Source organism: Choristoneura fumiferana, chromosome 25 (genome assembly GCF_025370935.1).
Source record: "Choristoneura fumiferana chromosome 25, NRCan_CFum_1, whole genome shotgun sequence".
Taxonomy (NCBI): domain Eukaryota; kingdom Metazoa; phylum Arthropoda; class Insecta; order Lepidoptera; family Tortricidae; genus Choristoneura; species Choristoneura fumiferana.
In genome coordinates, this window is record NC_133496.1 from 1789045 (window position 1) to 1806436 (window position 17392).

Below are 17392 nucleotides of genomic sequence, written 5' to 3' on the forward strand. Positions count from 1 at the left end.
AATCGTCGCCCCATTATATTCGGTGTAAACGAGACCAGCAAATGGGCCGGTAATTAGATAGACATAATTATGAGGGTAGGTAATGACTCCCTGGTTGGGGTACACCCCTCCGTTTTCTTGCGAGGAAATATTTCATTGTAAATGCGAAAGTGATGAGTTTTGAATAGATGTTTAGAATATTTAAAATACACCGTAATATGACCGTAAAAGTAACAAATTTGGAGTTGAAATAAAAAATACAAAAGGACTCCAAAATAACCAATCATAAGATGTTTAGAAATTGTTGTTAGACTAACAAAAAAAACATAGTAGAATTGATAACCTCCTCCTTTTTTTGAAGTCGGTTAAAAATGCCATGCAAATTTGAATCTGCGGGAAATTGCTGCAGTTTTTTGTAGTTTGTATAAAGTTAAATATATAGTTTGTTTGTTGTTGTTGTTTTTGGGTCAAAAGAAAAAGAAAGAAAGAAAGAAAATAATTTATTTATAACAGCAATGACACAAATCTGTCATCTCCCAGGATAACAGGATCAAAGGAATTTGGGCACAAATTTGTTTGGAAGAGGACAGGTTAAGGTTAGGAAAAATAACAAAACTTGCAGGCTCATTTGACCTACTTCCAGTGATCAGTAATCAGTGCTACTACTACTACTTGGTATATAAGTTGGATGACAGTGCAAGTACATTCAATAATGTAAACAGAGAAAGAGTGGAGCCCAAAAACTATTTTGCAAATAAAATGAGGCCATTTGAGATTTTGATATTTTACTGATTGCCTGAATGAAAATAACAAATATAAGATTGGTTTTTTGGAATCTTTTTGTATTTTTTATTTCAATTCCAAATTTTTAGTTTTAAGGTCATCCCGTAAAACCTAAATTGAAAATACAAACTGAAATATAGATGCACAGAAAAAACAGAAAAATAAGACCATCACTGGGAATCGAACCCAGGTCCTCGGTAATCCGTACCGCGTGCTATACCGCTACACCACTGATGGTCCCTGGCCTGGCCTGGATGGTGGTGGCCTGGGTTCGATTCCCAGTGATGGTCTTATTTTTCTGTTTTTTCTGTGCATCTATATTTCAGTTTGTATTTTCAATAACAAATATAGGCTTACTCGTCGAAATTAAAATTAAAAAGAAGTCTATATTGTGGGGGCCCCTCTTTTGTGGAGGCCCCGGGGCTATTGCCCTCCCCTAAATCCTGCCGGCCCTGGTCATAGAGCCCACACAAATCATTCAACACTGTAATGAAATGGAAACTAGGCGCCATAGTACTTTTACATCATTCAATCGATAAACCTTTTAGCGCCGGTCGTTCACCGACCGAAAGTGAATTTTACACGACATTATAATGTTCCATTCCATTATAATAAACCTGTTTTAATGACGGTACCTAGTTAATGGTCAAATAACTATAACATTATACTACAATGTACAAAATATTCTAGTTCGTTAATACAGCGTGCGTATTTTTGATACTACCTCAAACTGTAACTAGATGAAGATTTAAGTGCTGAGAACCGATATCAAAACAAATTTATTTTTATAATTAACTACCAGAGCGTAATTATTTTTTGAAATATTTTCGAGCAGCAATGTAATGCGTACAATAATTTGATAAGAGAGAGAAGCGTTCTGTGACAGCTGTCACGTCAACAAGTGCGACGTTTTGAACAAAAACAAAGTAGTATCACGTAGTGATACATTGCGTGCTAATTAACTTTATAAGGAAAATAATAAGTCTATTTTTTTTCTTAAACATAATAAAATGTGATAATTAGGGCCTTCACTAACTACCCTTAAAGTTTGAGGTTGTATAAAAAATACAGACTAAACCTCCGACCCATGCATTTTTCATGTTTTATCTAAATATTTCTAATTGATTTTGTTTAAGTTGCTAGCAGTTAGAGTTAGAGGATGTAAAATGTGTAAATATAGTACATAATATATTACATATACATATTTTTAGAAAGTTTTCATTGTTGCTATGGTACACTGAACTTTTTGTGAACATTCAACCATGTTTTAGTGCCGTAGTAGATATCGGTTTGATTTACCTACTAGAAGTAGCTTTTTTTTAATTTACGACCTATTGTGGACTATGCACGCAAGTAAATTAATCAAAAATGGCTGACAGAGAAAGCTGTCAATAGATAGTAGGTACCGTAGGTACTAATCTTTATAATTTATCATTATGGCTTGCCCCGAGGTAGTATTCTACGACCCGTGTTTTTTCTAACCTATATGTACTTATTAATGACACCTAGCGTTTTGTTTGGCAGCGAAGATCCTATCCTGGCAGCTCTTTTTCAATCACACATATCATAATTCAACAAGTCATGATATACCATTAATAAGTGCACTTTTAATTTCGTACTAATCGCGTTTATTTATGTCTGATCTGAAATTATGAAACAGTTACTTATTCCTATCGTGTTGTGAATGGGAAAATTTACATAGTCAAATTTTCTTCAATAGCATACCCGTGCAACGCTGGGGCGGGCAGCCAGTTTGTTATAAAGTTTTCTCACCTAGAGTGTAGTCTGGATACGAGACTAGGACTTCTCCTAGAAGCGTCAGTGTCGGGGCCACCATACACGAAGCTATTCACGAACCAAGCCTCAAGCATAAGCTAGTTAAGTTCCCTCACCTAGTAGTGTAGTCCTCAGGGTACGGGACTAGTACCCCCTCAGGGGAGGGTTGCGGGGTGTCCCCCACCCAGAAGTAGGCGTCAGGGCCGGTGCCATCGTACGCGAAGTTCTTGACGAACACTGTGCTCTCATCAACGGCGTACACAGCTCCTCGGATGCCGTGCGCGTATTGGCTGAGGCGTCCGATCATACGGCCGTAGTAAGGCTCGGGCCGTCGAGACAAAGCTGGCACTGGAAGGAAGAAAATTCTGATGATAGTTCTGTTTAGTCGTTCCGTAATGCCGGTGATCGTGGTGATTAACGGGTTCTACACGCCGAATGGATTTGTAAATAATTGGTTGATTCAGGCGTTACTTTGTGAAGGACCATATCAAAGAACTACGAACTATTATAATACTAATGTCGTTATTCAGCTTGAAATTCTTTGTGAAGTTCGGAACTTAGTTGCTTCGGTTGGGAAGCGGCCTAAGCATCCTATAGACCCAGTTGCTTCGGTTGGAAGCGGCCTGCATCCACCGCGAACATGCGACGTACTTGTCCGTATGACAATTTCTTTGGTCCTTTCTGTCCTTAAAAACGGCTGGATGGCTTTCTATATGTGTACGAGTACGAGTATGCGTTGTGTACTCTGCAGGGCTACTACGAAACTCGAAACTTTATTAATACGAGAGCGAGAGGGACGGTGCGATACGACGAGTTTCGTATAGTAGCCCTGTAGAGCTGGATTTAGAGGTGTGGAGCCCGTGGTGCAACAAAGGAGTGGAGGCACAAAATGCGGGCCATTTGAGATTTTGATTATTGATTGCCTATTTTACTGATTGCCTGATTGAAGTGAACAAATATAGATGAATAGTTGTTTACTAGTGTTTACTCGTCGGAATTTGAAACAAATAAAAAATCCGATGTTTCCATTGTGGGGGCCCCTGTTTTGTGGAGGCCCCGCCCGGGCTGTTGCAGTTATCATTATTATCATCAGATCCATCAGGTACAGATGTAGTGAATAGTCTTTTGCTCAAATAGCTTAGGTAGGTACTAAAGTTTAGAGAAGCTAATTGAGAAAACAAGATAAATGCCGACTTCTCCGAGAAAATACGATGGAAAAACATCATTAGATCTGTAACCGTCTCATTAACCAATAATCTTTATTCAAAATTTGTTTTCCACTTTCATAAATAAATAAATAAGCCGCTTGTCACTTCCACAGTTCCATTTGCATTACCGAATTGGTAACTCAAAATCGTCGCCCATGCATTATTGCGTTTATGAAGCTTAGTTATCTTTCTTAATTTGCTTTAAAAATATTTGATTAAAACTTTTGTTTTCAAATTCCTATAAAAATATAACAACTTCCCACTTGTCACATTCGTATTTTCGAGCTGGCAACTCAAAATCCTCCCCCATTATTCATCCAGCCATGCGTCCTGTTTCCGTGGACCTCCTCGCCTGTTAAGTTCCCCTTTTCTAATGTTGCAAATGGACTGGTAGGGGATGATTAAATTTTGTATTAAATATTCTCTTTTAATCAGTATTACCTAGTGGTAGATAGTATTCAGTAGGTAGTTAGTGTTTCTCATAGGCTATGTGGTTTGAGGATTTAATATGCTGTAACCACGCTGTAACTAAACTAGGGACAATTTTGAACATGAAACTAATGTGAGACTCAGTCATATTAAAAAATATTGTAACCGATAACTCACGTCTTAAATCGAGTTTAGATCGACATGTTTCGGCACGCAGCGGTGGCGCGCAGTGCGCGGGTTGCGCCTAGGAAGTAGGGCTACGAATTAACCCGAAAAATGTCGAGCTTAACTCGATTTTAGACGTGAGTTATCCGTTACAATGTTATTGAATATAGGGACAATTTCTTTGGCTTTATCTTCACTTACCATCAGGTGAGATAGAGGTCAAACGCTAGCCAGTTACAAATAAAAAAAAAACTATTCCATGTTTATTTTGAAGTATTTATTTATTTCTTATTTCATAAATACAAAATGATATGATTGATTGCCTTAGGTACCTAAGTATTATTTTCATTTGGAAAATTGATAAATTAAGTGCGGAAAAGTAGTTTTCTGCACTCAGCGCACACCTGCGGAAATGACGAACTTTCTACAGATATATTGACCAAGAGAACGAAGCATATTCCGAGCAAGTATATTGTAAAAAAAAGTGAATCTATCACTTACGAGTCATCATCCCAGACTATATACGTCCCACTGCTGGGCACAGGCCTCCTCTCGGAATGAGAGGGCTTGGGCCGTAGTTCCCACGCGGGCCCAATGCGGATTGGGAACTTCACACACACCATTGAATTGCTTCGCAGGTTGTGCAGGTTTCCTCACGATGTTTTTCCTTCACCGTAAAGCTCGTGGTAAATTTCAAATGTAATTTCGCACACGAATTCCGAAAAACTTAGAGGCGCGAGCCGGGATTTGAACCCACGATCCTCCGCTTGAGAGGCCATAGGTCGAACCACTCACGAGTATATTGTCAAAAATACGTATCGTACTTTTTGTCAATTTAAAATTAAAGCGTAACAAAATATAAACACTTAGGTACATTCGCATTTATGGGGTTGATCTAGATAAGATATAGTATTTAATTGACTGACTGAACCACCCTGTTTTTACTCGTTTGCGAGTATCACCGCCTCATCCGTTAAGTTGCGCGATATTTATCTAATATCGTAAAGACCAGAGGGATGTTTTGATTGACAGCCTCCCCCTCCCCCGGGATTAGGGTAGGGATGGCGCCAGCACTTTTAAAAAGTAATGAGAAATAACTTGGGATTCTTTTAATGATTTGCTTAATGAAGCAGTCATTCGTGAGTCGGATGAAGCCGCGATAGAAAAGGATAGCTTAAATTCTTTTTTAAAAAGTTACAGATTACAGACTTTTACTTTTTTTTTTCAGCTGAACCTTGCCTAAGGGGTCTGGCATAGATAATTTGTTTACGTTTTTAATTTTAGTTCTTTTTTTGTTGTAATATGTCAAGGGCTATCCGGTCGTCAGTTACTACATCACACTTGTGGCTGTATGGGCTTAGTTTCTCAACTTATCCCTAAGGGTTAGCTTTAAAAAAAAAGACACAGCTTCTTTACTTCAAAAATTCGATTCGGTCGAATTGTTTTGCATAAAATTGTTTAGTTTAGTACCTAATTTATTTTTTTGCATAACACCGTTTTGTCGAATGATTGAAATGTCGAACATGTGTATGGAAAGTATGGTTGGTACATTATTTTGTAGAATCAAGTCGAATGTATTACAGGAATAAAACTGTTATTCTTAATTTCTATTCCGTATAGTTAATGCGCTTCGTGCCTTGAAAAAATGCTAACCTTACCTATAGTTGCTCAACTCAATCATGGTAGGGTATTCTACATACATTGCGGGGGGAGTAGGCACTCCTTTGCTGTTCCGCCTATTCCAGTACCAAAAAATCATTATTTTATCTTCAAAAACCTTAAAGTAAGCTTAAACCTTTAAGTAGAAGTTAAAAATGGTACACATTGTTGTTTTTCTTCCTTATATACATTAAGAACAGGGAATCTAAGCTTATTTGTATAATTGGAATAAAAATACTGTCGGAATTTTAATTTTAGGACATTGAATGTTAGACTAAACAATAATTAGATCTAACGATATTATGGATATAGCATTTAGTAGTTAAAACTTTAGACCAAACCATTTCAGACCAAGATTTTTAAGAAAAAATATTTAAGTAAGTACCTACGCTAAAAAAAATATGCAAAAAAAGAAGTAAAGTCATACAATACGAGTATTACACCAAACGATTTCGTACAAAAATTTTTAGACCTTGCGAAGGGCACCATTACTTCACTGTTTACGATGCAACGTTTTTAATCAGAACCTCATCTGATTTGCTGACAGTTTGGAGTTGTCAGTTAGGGGGTTGCTAGGAACCACCCTCCACTAAGCATCCAATATCGCTATCAAGTAAAATCGAGATCTCGCATTGTATTTTGATAATGGAGATTTTAATTGTTTGTAACTTAGTAAAACGTAAACTGGGCGCACCATGCTTTTTGAATTTAATAGGACAGTCCTCATTATTCTTATATTTTATTGCGATGTTTCGACTTTGTTAAAGTTAATTAAGGGGCTGTTTCACCATTCACTGATTAGTGTTAACTGACGGTTAAATGTGATGCCGTTATCGTCTATTCGAACAAAACAAATAGAGACGGCATCACATTTAACCGTCACTTAACACAAATCAATGGATGGTGAAACAACCCCTTATTCTACTTATATTATCTCTATAATACCTGTGTTTCCTGTACGGCTTAGAATGTGTTCGTGCTCTATAAAGAATTATTGTATTGAATTAAATTGTATTGTAAATGCCAAAGCTTGTGATTATGCGGAACGTGCGCGTGTATGTGTGTGTGTCTGTGTGCGTGTTCGTGCCCATTTCAAATTTTAATTATATGTATGTATAGTTATTATAACACGCTAGACTCTGGCCAGCGAAAGCTGCACACATTTTTTACGAAACTTTAATCTGGTATAATTTTTCAGTTTGTCAAAATTGATATTTTATTATCATTCTAGCACGGCTTAGATAACTTTGATATTTCTGCTATAAGAAATAAAATAAAATTAATTTTACTGCGAAAAAACAAGTCCCGACTCTTAGAATCTTGCACATGAAGCTTAAAGAAGCAATTTGTTTTAAAGGATGGCATGAAACCATTAGGAAAATTACTTAGCAATGGTTTCGATTTTTTTAGCAATAAAAACGAACGATTCTTAAGAACAATACATCAAAAGAGACTAGAAGGCAAACAAATTTACCTTGATGAAACATATATGTACATTAGCTATTTTAGATTCGACTTTATTTTTGTTCAAGTTAAAAAATAAACGCATTTGTAATTGTTTTTTGTTCAATTCAACCTCCTACCACTCTCAAAATGCAAAATGTTAAAGGATTATGTTAGAATTAAAATGCTAGAAGATTATATTCAATGCCGATCTGTTCAAAATGGTCCAAAAATTGATGCGTCTGGACTGTACGTAAATGCGCACTGATAAAAGTCATAAAATTTACCAAGGGACTCCTAGAGTGCGTCATCAACTTTCACACATTACTATATGAATGTTGATGCAGCTTGTAGTCCCCGAGTATAATTTAATATCTGGAAAATTTAAAAAATACCTAAGTTTATAAAAAAAAACATCGTTTAGTGTAGGACGTAGGTACAGCAAGTGTTGTCAGCCTATTTTTTTAAAAAAATCCGTGGTTTCTCGTGGACAGCTTTGGCTGGCCTGAGTCTATCATTCTCACAGAAACATCAAAAATATATGAAATAAAAAACACGCCTGCCTAAAAAAAAAAAAAAACTAAAATGGAAGAAAAACGTCTAGAAGACTAGAACTCTGTTAAGTAAATGAAAATTTAACACCAGGGACTCATTACTGGGAGTTTTGAGCTGGTCACGATTTTGAAAGGGTCATTTCTAAGACTAACAGCTGTTTTTTTTTAGGTTTTTTTAAGCCTACATTTACATTTATTTTTTCGTCGTTTCAGATGTGAGTTAGTAGTAGCAAAAATGTGGTTATTTGTTTTTTTTTTACGAAATTAAAGGACATGGGGCAGCCCTACGCCCCTCCCTCTCGCACGTACGCTTAACGCGTTTTGTCTCAACATTTCGATACTCATTTGTTGGGGTGTCGGCAATTTGTGCAAATTGCGATGCGAGTGACGAACTGCGCGTAACGAAAGCAAGTCGTTCTATCGCAACCTAGTCGTATTTGTGTTAACATCCGTCATCCTAGTCCATCCTAGTTCGTTCCACTGCTGGGCACAGGGCTCCTCTCGAAATGAGAGAGCTTGGACCATAGTTTCCACGCGAATGAGGAACTTAACACACACCATTGACTACGAAATTCGAAATTCGTATCGTACCAAGTGAGTTAAGAGACAGTGACTTACCTATCACCGATTAAAAATCCTGGCAAACGAGCAGGCGGATCACCTGATGGTAAGTGATCACCGCCGCCCATGGACACCTACAGCATTATTAGGACTGCGGGTGCGTTGCCGGCCTAAAAGGGCGAGGGGGCTGTGTGATTTGCACATAGATTCCAAAAAACTTAAGAAGACGCGCGAGCGGGGATCTAATATATGACCCTCTGCTGGAGAAGCCACAGGTCAAATCACTAAAAAAAAACTTGACAAATATCTATCGGAATAGTTTCCCAAAAAAATCAAGTGAAAACTCTATCGAGCCGTCATTTTCTACGGCAGATCCTTCGCATTCCAAATGGAAGCATCTTGAAGGACTATCGTTTACTATTTCACTCGCGAAGCCTTTGGTTGGATCGCATTCATCTCAACTAGACACTTGGCATTCCTTTAGTTGTGACATACTCTAGTCTAGGGTTTCCTGTCAGGCGAAATATCCCTAGATGGCGTTATAGTATTGAAAGGTCCGTTTTGCTTGTAATTGGCTCATTTCTAGTTATTAAACCAATCGCAAACCTGACGCGAATATCAAACCGAGAACAAACATCGAAATCATTAGAGCAGGTTACGAGATTCCCGAAATAAATAAGAATTGCTAATTTAAGATTAGTTTAGATATGTTTTATGTACAAGAAAGAGTTATACAGACCTGCAAATATAAAGATATACTTTTCTGTGCCAAAAAAAAGTTATGAACTTTATTTATTTTACATATGTAATGTAGATACTTCAAACATATCTTAGTGTTGTTAAAACCAATTTCGATTCGGGGATTCGTTTGCAAAATAGGTGTTAAGATTTCGTAGTCTGACTCATAATTGACCGGAATTTCGAAGTCTTTGAAACTATTTAGGGATTCAAAAGCTTTTCCATTGAGAGTCAAAAATAGCCGACATCCTACTAATCTTAATAAAATTCCGGTGGGCGATTTATTTTTAGGAAATGCGTGAGCGTGTTATTGGTCTATAGCAGGGTAAAATATTAATGATGATTTTATTTGGGTATTCTCACAGACCTTATATCGACCTTAAGAGTAACGTGTTAGACAGAGCGTACGCGCAGGCAGCTTATACGGCTGGTGTGGCGGCGTTTCTTGATATAAATAAAAGATGAACATCTAATTGCACCTTTATATTTTTCACTATATAATATACAATTATTTTGATGTAGTTTTTCTGATTAAATAAACTCGGATTAAGTTAACAACAAGATTACACACGTAACGTAGGCAGGAGATCGAGACAGAAAGGAAAGAGCTACCAGAGACAATCAACGAGCTAGTGTTGCCATAGATGTCATACCATAGAGGCATAGATTAATATTTCCAACAAAGAGTTTACCTACCTTGCGTGTAAAAGGTTTGATCCACGGTCAAAGTTTTGTCCGACCTAAATGCGCGATGCGCTTTGAAAAAAGCCGGCACGCCTTTGAATCGGTACCGTGCGGTCTTGATTTTCCATTCACTATCTCGCTCGTGACGTCATCGTAGGTACGAAAATTTTGACACGCTGGGTGCTCATACAGTTTGAAGCGCTCTTTTCGTCGATATAAGGTCTGTGGTTATTCTAGCTAACTAACAGTTTGCCTAAATACAAATATATTTCGGACTACGAATCCATATTATGTATGTAGTGTTAGTAGTTACAAATTATAATATTATTGCCCATAACACAAGCTTTGCTAAGCTTACTTTGGGACTAGGTCAATTGGTGTGAATTGTCCCGTGATATTATTATTATTATTATTATTGCGATGGCTAGTAGGTATTTTATAATTAGTAATGCTAGCTAAACTTTATAAATTAATAAAACTAAAGACCAGGTGGTGGTGTCTGGTGGTAGGACCTTGTGCAAGGTCTACCGCCATCTTGCTCGCTAATCCAGTGCTTGCACTGTTGTGTTTCGGCGTGGAGAGTAAGACAGCCGGTGAAATTACTGGCACGTGAGGTATCCCATCTTAGGCCTCTAGGTTGGCAACGCGTCTGCAATACCCCTGGTGTTGCAGATGTTTATGGGCGGTGGTGATCTCTTACCATCAGGAGACCCGCTTGCTAAAAAGACCGCATTACACTAAAATGACACTTTATGTAAATGAAACCCTGATGTTTATTACATTTTACTAAATTACTCGAAAGTAAAAGAAGATCGAGGATTGATATTAAATCGGCCACTATACCAACTGAAAGAATGACCAAATCCGTCAACAGGGGTCACTTTAGATCGCCTAGCCCGCTAGATGCTAGATCACAAAGCGAGAGGAGTAACCTTTGATTTCGGCTGTACGACTGCACCGAATTTCAGTTTTAATTTTTTTTTTTATTCAACTGGATGGCAAACGAGCAAGTGGGTCTCCTGATGATAAGAGATCACCACCGCCCATAGACACCGGCAACACCAGGGGGATTGCAGATGCGTTGCCAACCTAGAGGCCTAAGATGGGATACCTCAAGTGCCAGTAATTTTACCGGCTGTCTTACTCTCCACGCCGAAACACAACAGTGGAAGCACTGCTGTTTCACGGCAGGATTAGCGAGCAAGATGGTGGTAGCAATCCGGGCGGACCTTGCACAAGGTCCTACCACCTGCAAATTTAAATGCTCATTCGACGTAGAATTTAACATTCTTTAATATTGAAGTGAATGACATTTCCGGCGGACGTACCGTTTTTGTGCTAGAAGCAAAAAACTAATGTAAGAGCAAAAATATCTGGCTCACAAAAGTTATGCACACCTCCTGGACAGGGGCAAACCAGAATTATGTACATGCATTTAGAATCTAACAAAGCCGTGGTGGCCTAGTGGTTTGACCTATCGCCTCTCAAGCAGAGGGTCGTGGGTTCAAACCCCGGCTCGCACCTCTGAGTTTTTCGAAATTCATGTGCGGAGTAACATTTGAAATTTACCACGAGCTTTGCGGTGAAGGAAAACATCGTGAGGAAACCTGCACAAACCTGCGAAGCAATTCAATGGTGTGTGTGAAGTTCCCAATCCGCACTGGGCCCGCGTGGGAACTATGGCCCAAGCCCTCTTGTTCTGAGAGGAGGCCTGTGCTCAGCAGTGGGACGTATATAGGCTGAATGATGATGATGATGATTTAGAATCTAATAAAGGTACTAAAACGATTTCCAGCTTGCTGGAAATTAATTCACGGAAAAAATCTAATTCTATAAATATTATACTTATCCATATATTAATATTGTTATAAATGCTATCCTTGTTTTTGTCTGTTGCCGTTTTCCTCTGAAGCCGCTAACAGAATCGATTTAAATCATTGGTATGAAGATAATTTGAGACTGTAAAGAACATAAGAGTAGTTTTGATCCCGAAAAATTGCATATTTCCCGCGAGATAGCGATAAAAAGAAATCTTTACAGACACAGTCGCGGGCAACAGTTCGTAATAAATACAAATAAAATCTAAAAAATATTTTGAAGTTAGTGAATCCCCGCTAATTTGGCACGGCAACCCCCGTGGGGATCGCGACTTATAGATTGATAAACACTGGTTAACGCTTACGTAAAAAAGCAAAATAACACATTAGGTATATATCAAAGTGGTACTTTTGGCCAGAATCCTGAGTTGTAAAAACCTTTTATTTTATGAGACGACCACGAAAGGGTAAAGGAATAAACTTTATTGCGGACGTTTTGAAATAAGAACCCGTTTTATAAACGACAATTGACAGCATATAATTGAAATAAAATAAAAAAAGTGTCACCTTAAAAAGACTGGAATCAGGGTCGTGAATTTTATCTTAGAATTCTTAGATCATCAAACGAGCAATACTTGTATAGATATTTATTTATTAATTTCGGAGATCTCGGAAACGGCTGTAACGGTTTCGATGAAATTTGATGTGTAGGGATTTTTGGGAACGATCTAGGTTGGTCTTATTTATGAGAAATTATTATTTATGAGAAAATAGTGTCTTCGAGTCTTAGCCTGAGCGAAGCTCGGTCACCCGGGTAGGTACTATTCAATTGTATCTATGTATAGTAACCAATTATATTACGCCACTATACACAATTTAGCCGAGTACCTAATACAAGCTTTTAGTATAGACGTAAAAAGGATTTTCATTAAGGTTGCCTGGAAGAGATTGTTCTGTAGCGATAAGGCCATATTTTATCTGGTTTCTCAGCGTACTGGTTCGCTATAATGCCGTGTAGGTATATAAACAAATCCATACTTCCTTAGAATACTAATATTATAAATGCGAAAGTGTGTTTGTATGTTTGTCCGTCTTTCACGTCAAAACGGAGCGACGGATCGACGTGATTTTTGGCATAGAAATAGTTTATGGGCCAGAGAGTGACAAAGGCTACTTTTTATCCCGGAAAAATGCACAGTTCCCGAGGGAACAGCGCGCGATAACCAAATTATACGCGGGCGTAGCCGCGGGCAATTGCTAGTTGAATAATAAATAAATTGCTAACCGTGTTAATCCATACTAAAGTGTGTGTGTTTGTATGTTTGTCCGTCTTCGCTCCGTTTCGACGTGATTTTTGGCATAGAGATAGTTATGGGCCAGAGAGTGACATATACGCTAATTTTATCTCGGAAAAATGCACAACTTCCGAGGGAACAGCGTGCGATAACCGAATTCCACGCGGGCGAAACCGCGGGCAAAAGCTAGTTTTGTTAATATACTATTGCTCTTAACTATTGTAGTATATTAATAGTGTATAGGTACACCTATAAAGTTAGTTACCCCGAATCCCGAATTTTTAACTATAAATAAACGAGTTACAATGTATCCGCCCACACTTGCGCACAATCGCCTAAGCGTCTTACTACTTAAAAAGTTAAAAATAATTCCTGAAGACTCAATTCCATTCAATATCCCATAAACTCCGTAAGCCCAAAACTCCCCTTACCACTTAGACTTTATCGATGGCACTTTCCGACCCTTTTCCCAAATTATATGCACCCCAGTCGTCCGTCTCGCTCGAGTCCTGAAGCGTGGAAAACCTACTGTTTTAGTACTGTGCAGTTTGAGCTTCTACTGCTTATTGTGGTCACCCCACTAAGTTATGGAAATTAAGAGCATTTATACCTGCTGAGCTGGCAACGTTGCATTTTTGTTAGTTTTTCTCGATTATTCCATAATAATTTAATGAAAATCAAAAATGTGGTCTGATATAACTGTTCTTAATAATAATATATACTTAAGTTAATGTGTCTACTCCAATAATTACGAGTATGCGTGATAGACTTTTATTTTCTTTAAAAACCGTCGATAAAACATTTGTTCGTTTTTAAAGAATTATAAAAGTCTATCGCGAATAATTATTGGAGTAGACACATTAACTTATATATTAAGAAGTGTTCTATCAGACAACATTATTAATTCTCATTCAATTTTTATGGAATAATCGAGAAAACTAACAAAAATGCAACGTTGCCAGCTCAGCAGGTATAAACGCTCTTAAAAGGAAAACCAAGCAATGATATTACAGACTATAATAATATAGACATAATGTTATATGGTGTTCATAAACTTTTGCCTTTTTTAACTAACATTTGCCGTTTTTAACCCCCGACGCAAAAAGAGGGGTGTTATAAGTTTGACCGCTATGTACGTCTGTATGTTGAATGCAGTTTTTTCATTTGAAAGCAGTCAGTTTTATTCAAATCGGTTTAGCCGTTTTTGAGCTATTGAACTTTGAAGCGACGAGTCGGGGATTTTCCGACTTTTTGTTGGTTAAGTAGGTTATTAAATTTGTGGAACTGAACAATGGACAGGGCCAGAGCCAAACATCGCTACGAACGAACATTTACACACGCTCATTGAATTTGAAATGTACCACGAGCTTTACGGTGAAGGAAAACATCGGTCGGAAACCTGCACAAACAAAGAAATTCAATGGAGTGTGTGAAGTTCCCAATCTGGACTGAGCCCGCGTGGGACTACGGCCCAAGTCCTCTCATTCTGAGAGGAGGCCTGTGCCCAACAGTGGGACGTATATAGGCTGAAATGATAATGTGATAAATGATACTTTCATTAGGTGTACAATTTTATTGTTAAAAGCAGTTATTTTTTATTACACGGCCAACGACACTTCGATTTTGTTCATTTTGTACAATATAGAATAGAATATTTATAGGTATAGACATAGACGTATGGGTACGAGATTGACAAGGTTGAAAGGGGGTGTGTGGGGGATCGTAGGGGAGGATATGCTGCGCAAACACAATGCCGGCTAGCGAGGGGTTGTCTCGATATGATAACGAAATAACGAGCGAATTTAACTGCTTATACTTATCGGCGTTAACTGCCGTTCTTCGTAATAGTCCATTACGAGATTCTTTTAATTGTCTTTTACTTAAATACTTAAGTATTGCATGATAATATATACAGGGCTACGGTAAAAATGTTTCTTTAGTGTTATTTCTTTACGCGATAGAATCTAGAAGACGGAAATTTGCCGAAGAACTATAAAGTCATCGACGTAGCTCGAAGAATATGCAAGTTGATGTGGCAATGGGAGGGCCACAACGCTCGAAGAACATTAGGCCTTGAGGAAGAAAAGTCCTGGAGTGGCGACCGCGAAATGGCGAAGCGTTGGCAGCCTCCTAATAGGTGGACTGACGACATCGCGAGAATTGCGAGCAACCCGTGGATGCAAGTGGCGAGTCGTTCATTGTGGCGTTCTAAGGGGGAGGCAATTTTGGTTTTGAATATGACTGTCTTTCGGAGCCCTGAACACGGGCTCTAGAAGTCACAATTAGATTGCAACAGATGTCAGGCTAAGCCGAAACTCGCCCAACCGGTAACCGAAAAGCTTGGTCAGCAATGCTGGCTGTCAAAAAGAATTCACCCCATTGTATAGCTGCGATTCTCAACGTGTTATATTTTTTACAAACAAAAAGCTTGCCGCGTTACTATGCAGTTAATCTTCAAGTTTGGCAGTTCAATCGTGGCTTTGAGAACCCCCGACCCCCAGGCGGCAGCCCCCCATGGCATACATTTTGAGTTCGTGGTTTGCTTTTTAAAAAGTTTGTATGGTACATAAGTGATAATTTATTGGATCAGGCGTTGCTTTGCGGAGGTCCATTTCAATATAGAGGTACTAAAAACAATGACTTTGCTCACCCGCGACCCTATAATAGCTACGTCTATGCAACAGATGTGTGTTCGTGCAGCTCCACCTCCACACTGTAAGAACATACGCAAATCACACGAACACCACACTACACTGACGCGTTTCCAACTCAACCAGAGTTCATCATACCTAAGAGCAACATAACCGAGTCGCAGGTGAGCAAAATAATTGTCTTTAGCTCCTTGCCGATAATAAAAAAAAAACTTATTGTACCATGAATCCTGATCCTGTTTATCCTAGTTTACAATGGCATTGTTCCCATTCCTCCTAGTAACCCGGCGCCAGTTGGCATTCCCGGGGGAGGATAAATACGTTAGAGCTGGCTCCCGGCGATTACCGGATTACGGGATAACGACTAAACGCCGGTACTTTTCACCGTAACAGGGGAAAGGTCGATGGCCTCGATACTGATCAAGTGTGATACATGCTTTAAGGTGCTGATAAGGCTGCTTTTTACGGTAACAGGGGAAAGGTCGATGGCCTCGATACTGATCAAGTGTGATACAAGCTTTAAGGTGCTGATAAGGCTGCTTTTTACGGTAACAGGGGAAAGGTCGATGGCCTCGATACTGATCAAGTGTGATACATGCTTTAAGGTGCTGATAAGGCTGCTTTTTACGGTAACAGGGGAAAGGTCGATGGCCTCGATACTGATCAAGTGTGATACAAGCTTTAAGGTGCTGATAAGGCTGCTTTTCAACCAGATGTGTTTTTCATGAACCAAAAGGAACGCTTCCTATTGGTTCCTTTTACCTAGCCTCGCTCCGCTCAGCTGTTTTCACCAGAGCGGTGCTCTGTGAGGCGAAGAGTTATGAAAAACATAAAAATACAAAGTTTTTTTGCTTTCTCTTAAATTTGTACAGAGCTCTTGGTAAGTACATGAATCCCACTTGAAGTTGGCCAGTTTTTAATTTAAAATGAAATTTATCTTTCACTAATTTGGCACCGACTTGCCAAGAGGAAACTATAACTTGTTAACTTGAAAGCATAATATAAATAAGTATGGCGCGAGTACAGGTGACGTCATTTTAAATTTCTCTTTTTGGGATGACTTGACTGTGACTTTTGTAATACTTATTTTAAAGTTCAATAGGAGAAAATAAAAAAATCATCCTTTACTTCACGTGTTAGGGGGCTGACGTGCCCTAAAATACATATTTTTTTAGAGTACAAGCAATACTTATCCAAAAATTGGTATAAACGTAAACAATATCACGAACTTTACGGTGAAGGAAAACATCGTGAAGAAACCTGCACTCACGAAGTTATTCAATGGTGTGTGTGAAGTTCTCTATCCACACGGGCCCGCGTGGGAACTACGGCTTGTCCTCTCATTTTGAGAATAATAATAATAAATCTTCTATATGAATAAAAATACATTTCCGAAATGTATGTAGGTACGCGCATAACTTGCGAACGACGACGGCACTGAATTAGATTACTTATAATTTTTATATAATGTTAGTAAAGCCGCGGGGAATGGCTAGTAAATAAATATTAAATAAACAAATTAAACAAAAAGGCTTTACAAATAGTGACGAGGCACGCACGGGTATCCTTTACCGGTTTTTATGACAATCACAATTAGCGGTTTTTTCTCACGACTTTAATGTATTCAGTGAGAACTTTTTGCTCTTCCAT

General features: G+C 38.4%; 1 protein-coding gene across 4 annotated transcripts in view; it reads right to left on the reverse strand.

Moving 5' to 3' along the window:
- LOC141442470 (protein Skeletor, isoforms B/C) overlaps positions 1 to 17392 on the reverse strand; it is a 58053-nt gene that overhangs the window by 26380 nt on the left and 14281 nt on the right. For all 4 annotated transcript variants that reach the window (XM_074107483.1, XM_074107481.1, XM_074107482.1 and 1 more), the window contains exon 3: positions 2655 to 2886. In XM_074107483.1, coding sequence (XP_073963584.1) covers positions 2655 to 2886 — 232 coding nt within the window. The remainder of the gene's footprint in view (positions 1 to 2654; positions 2887 to 17392) is intronic.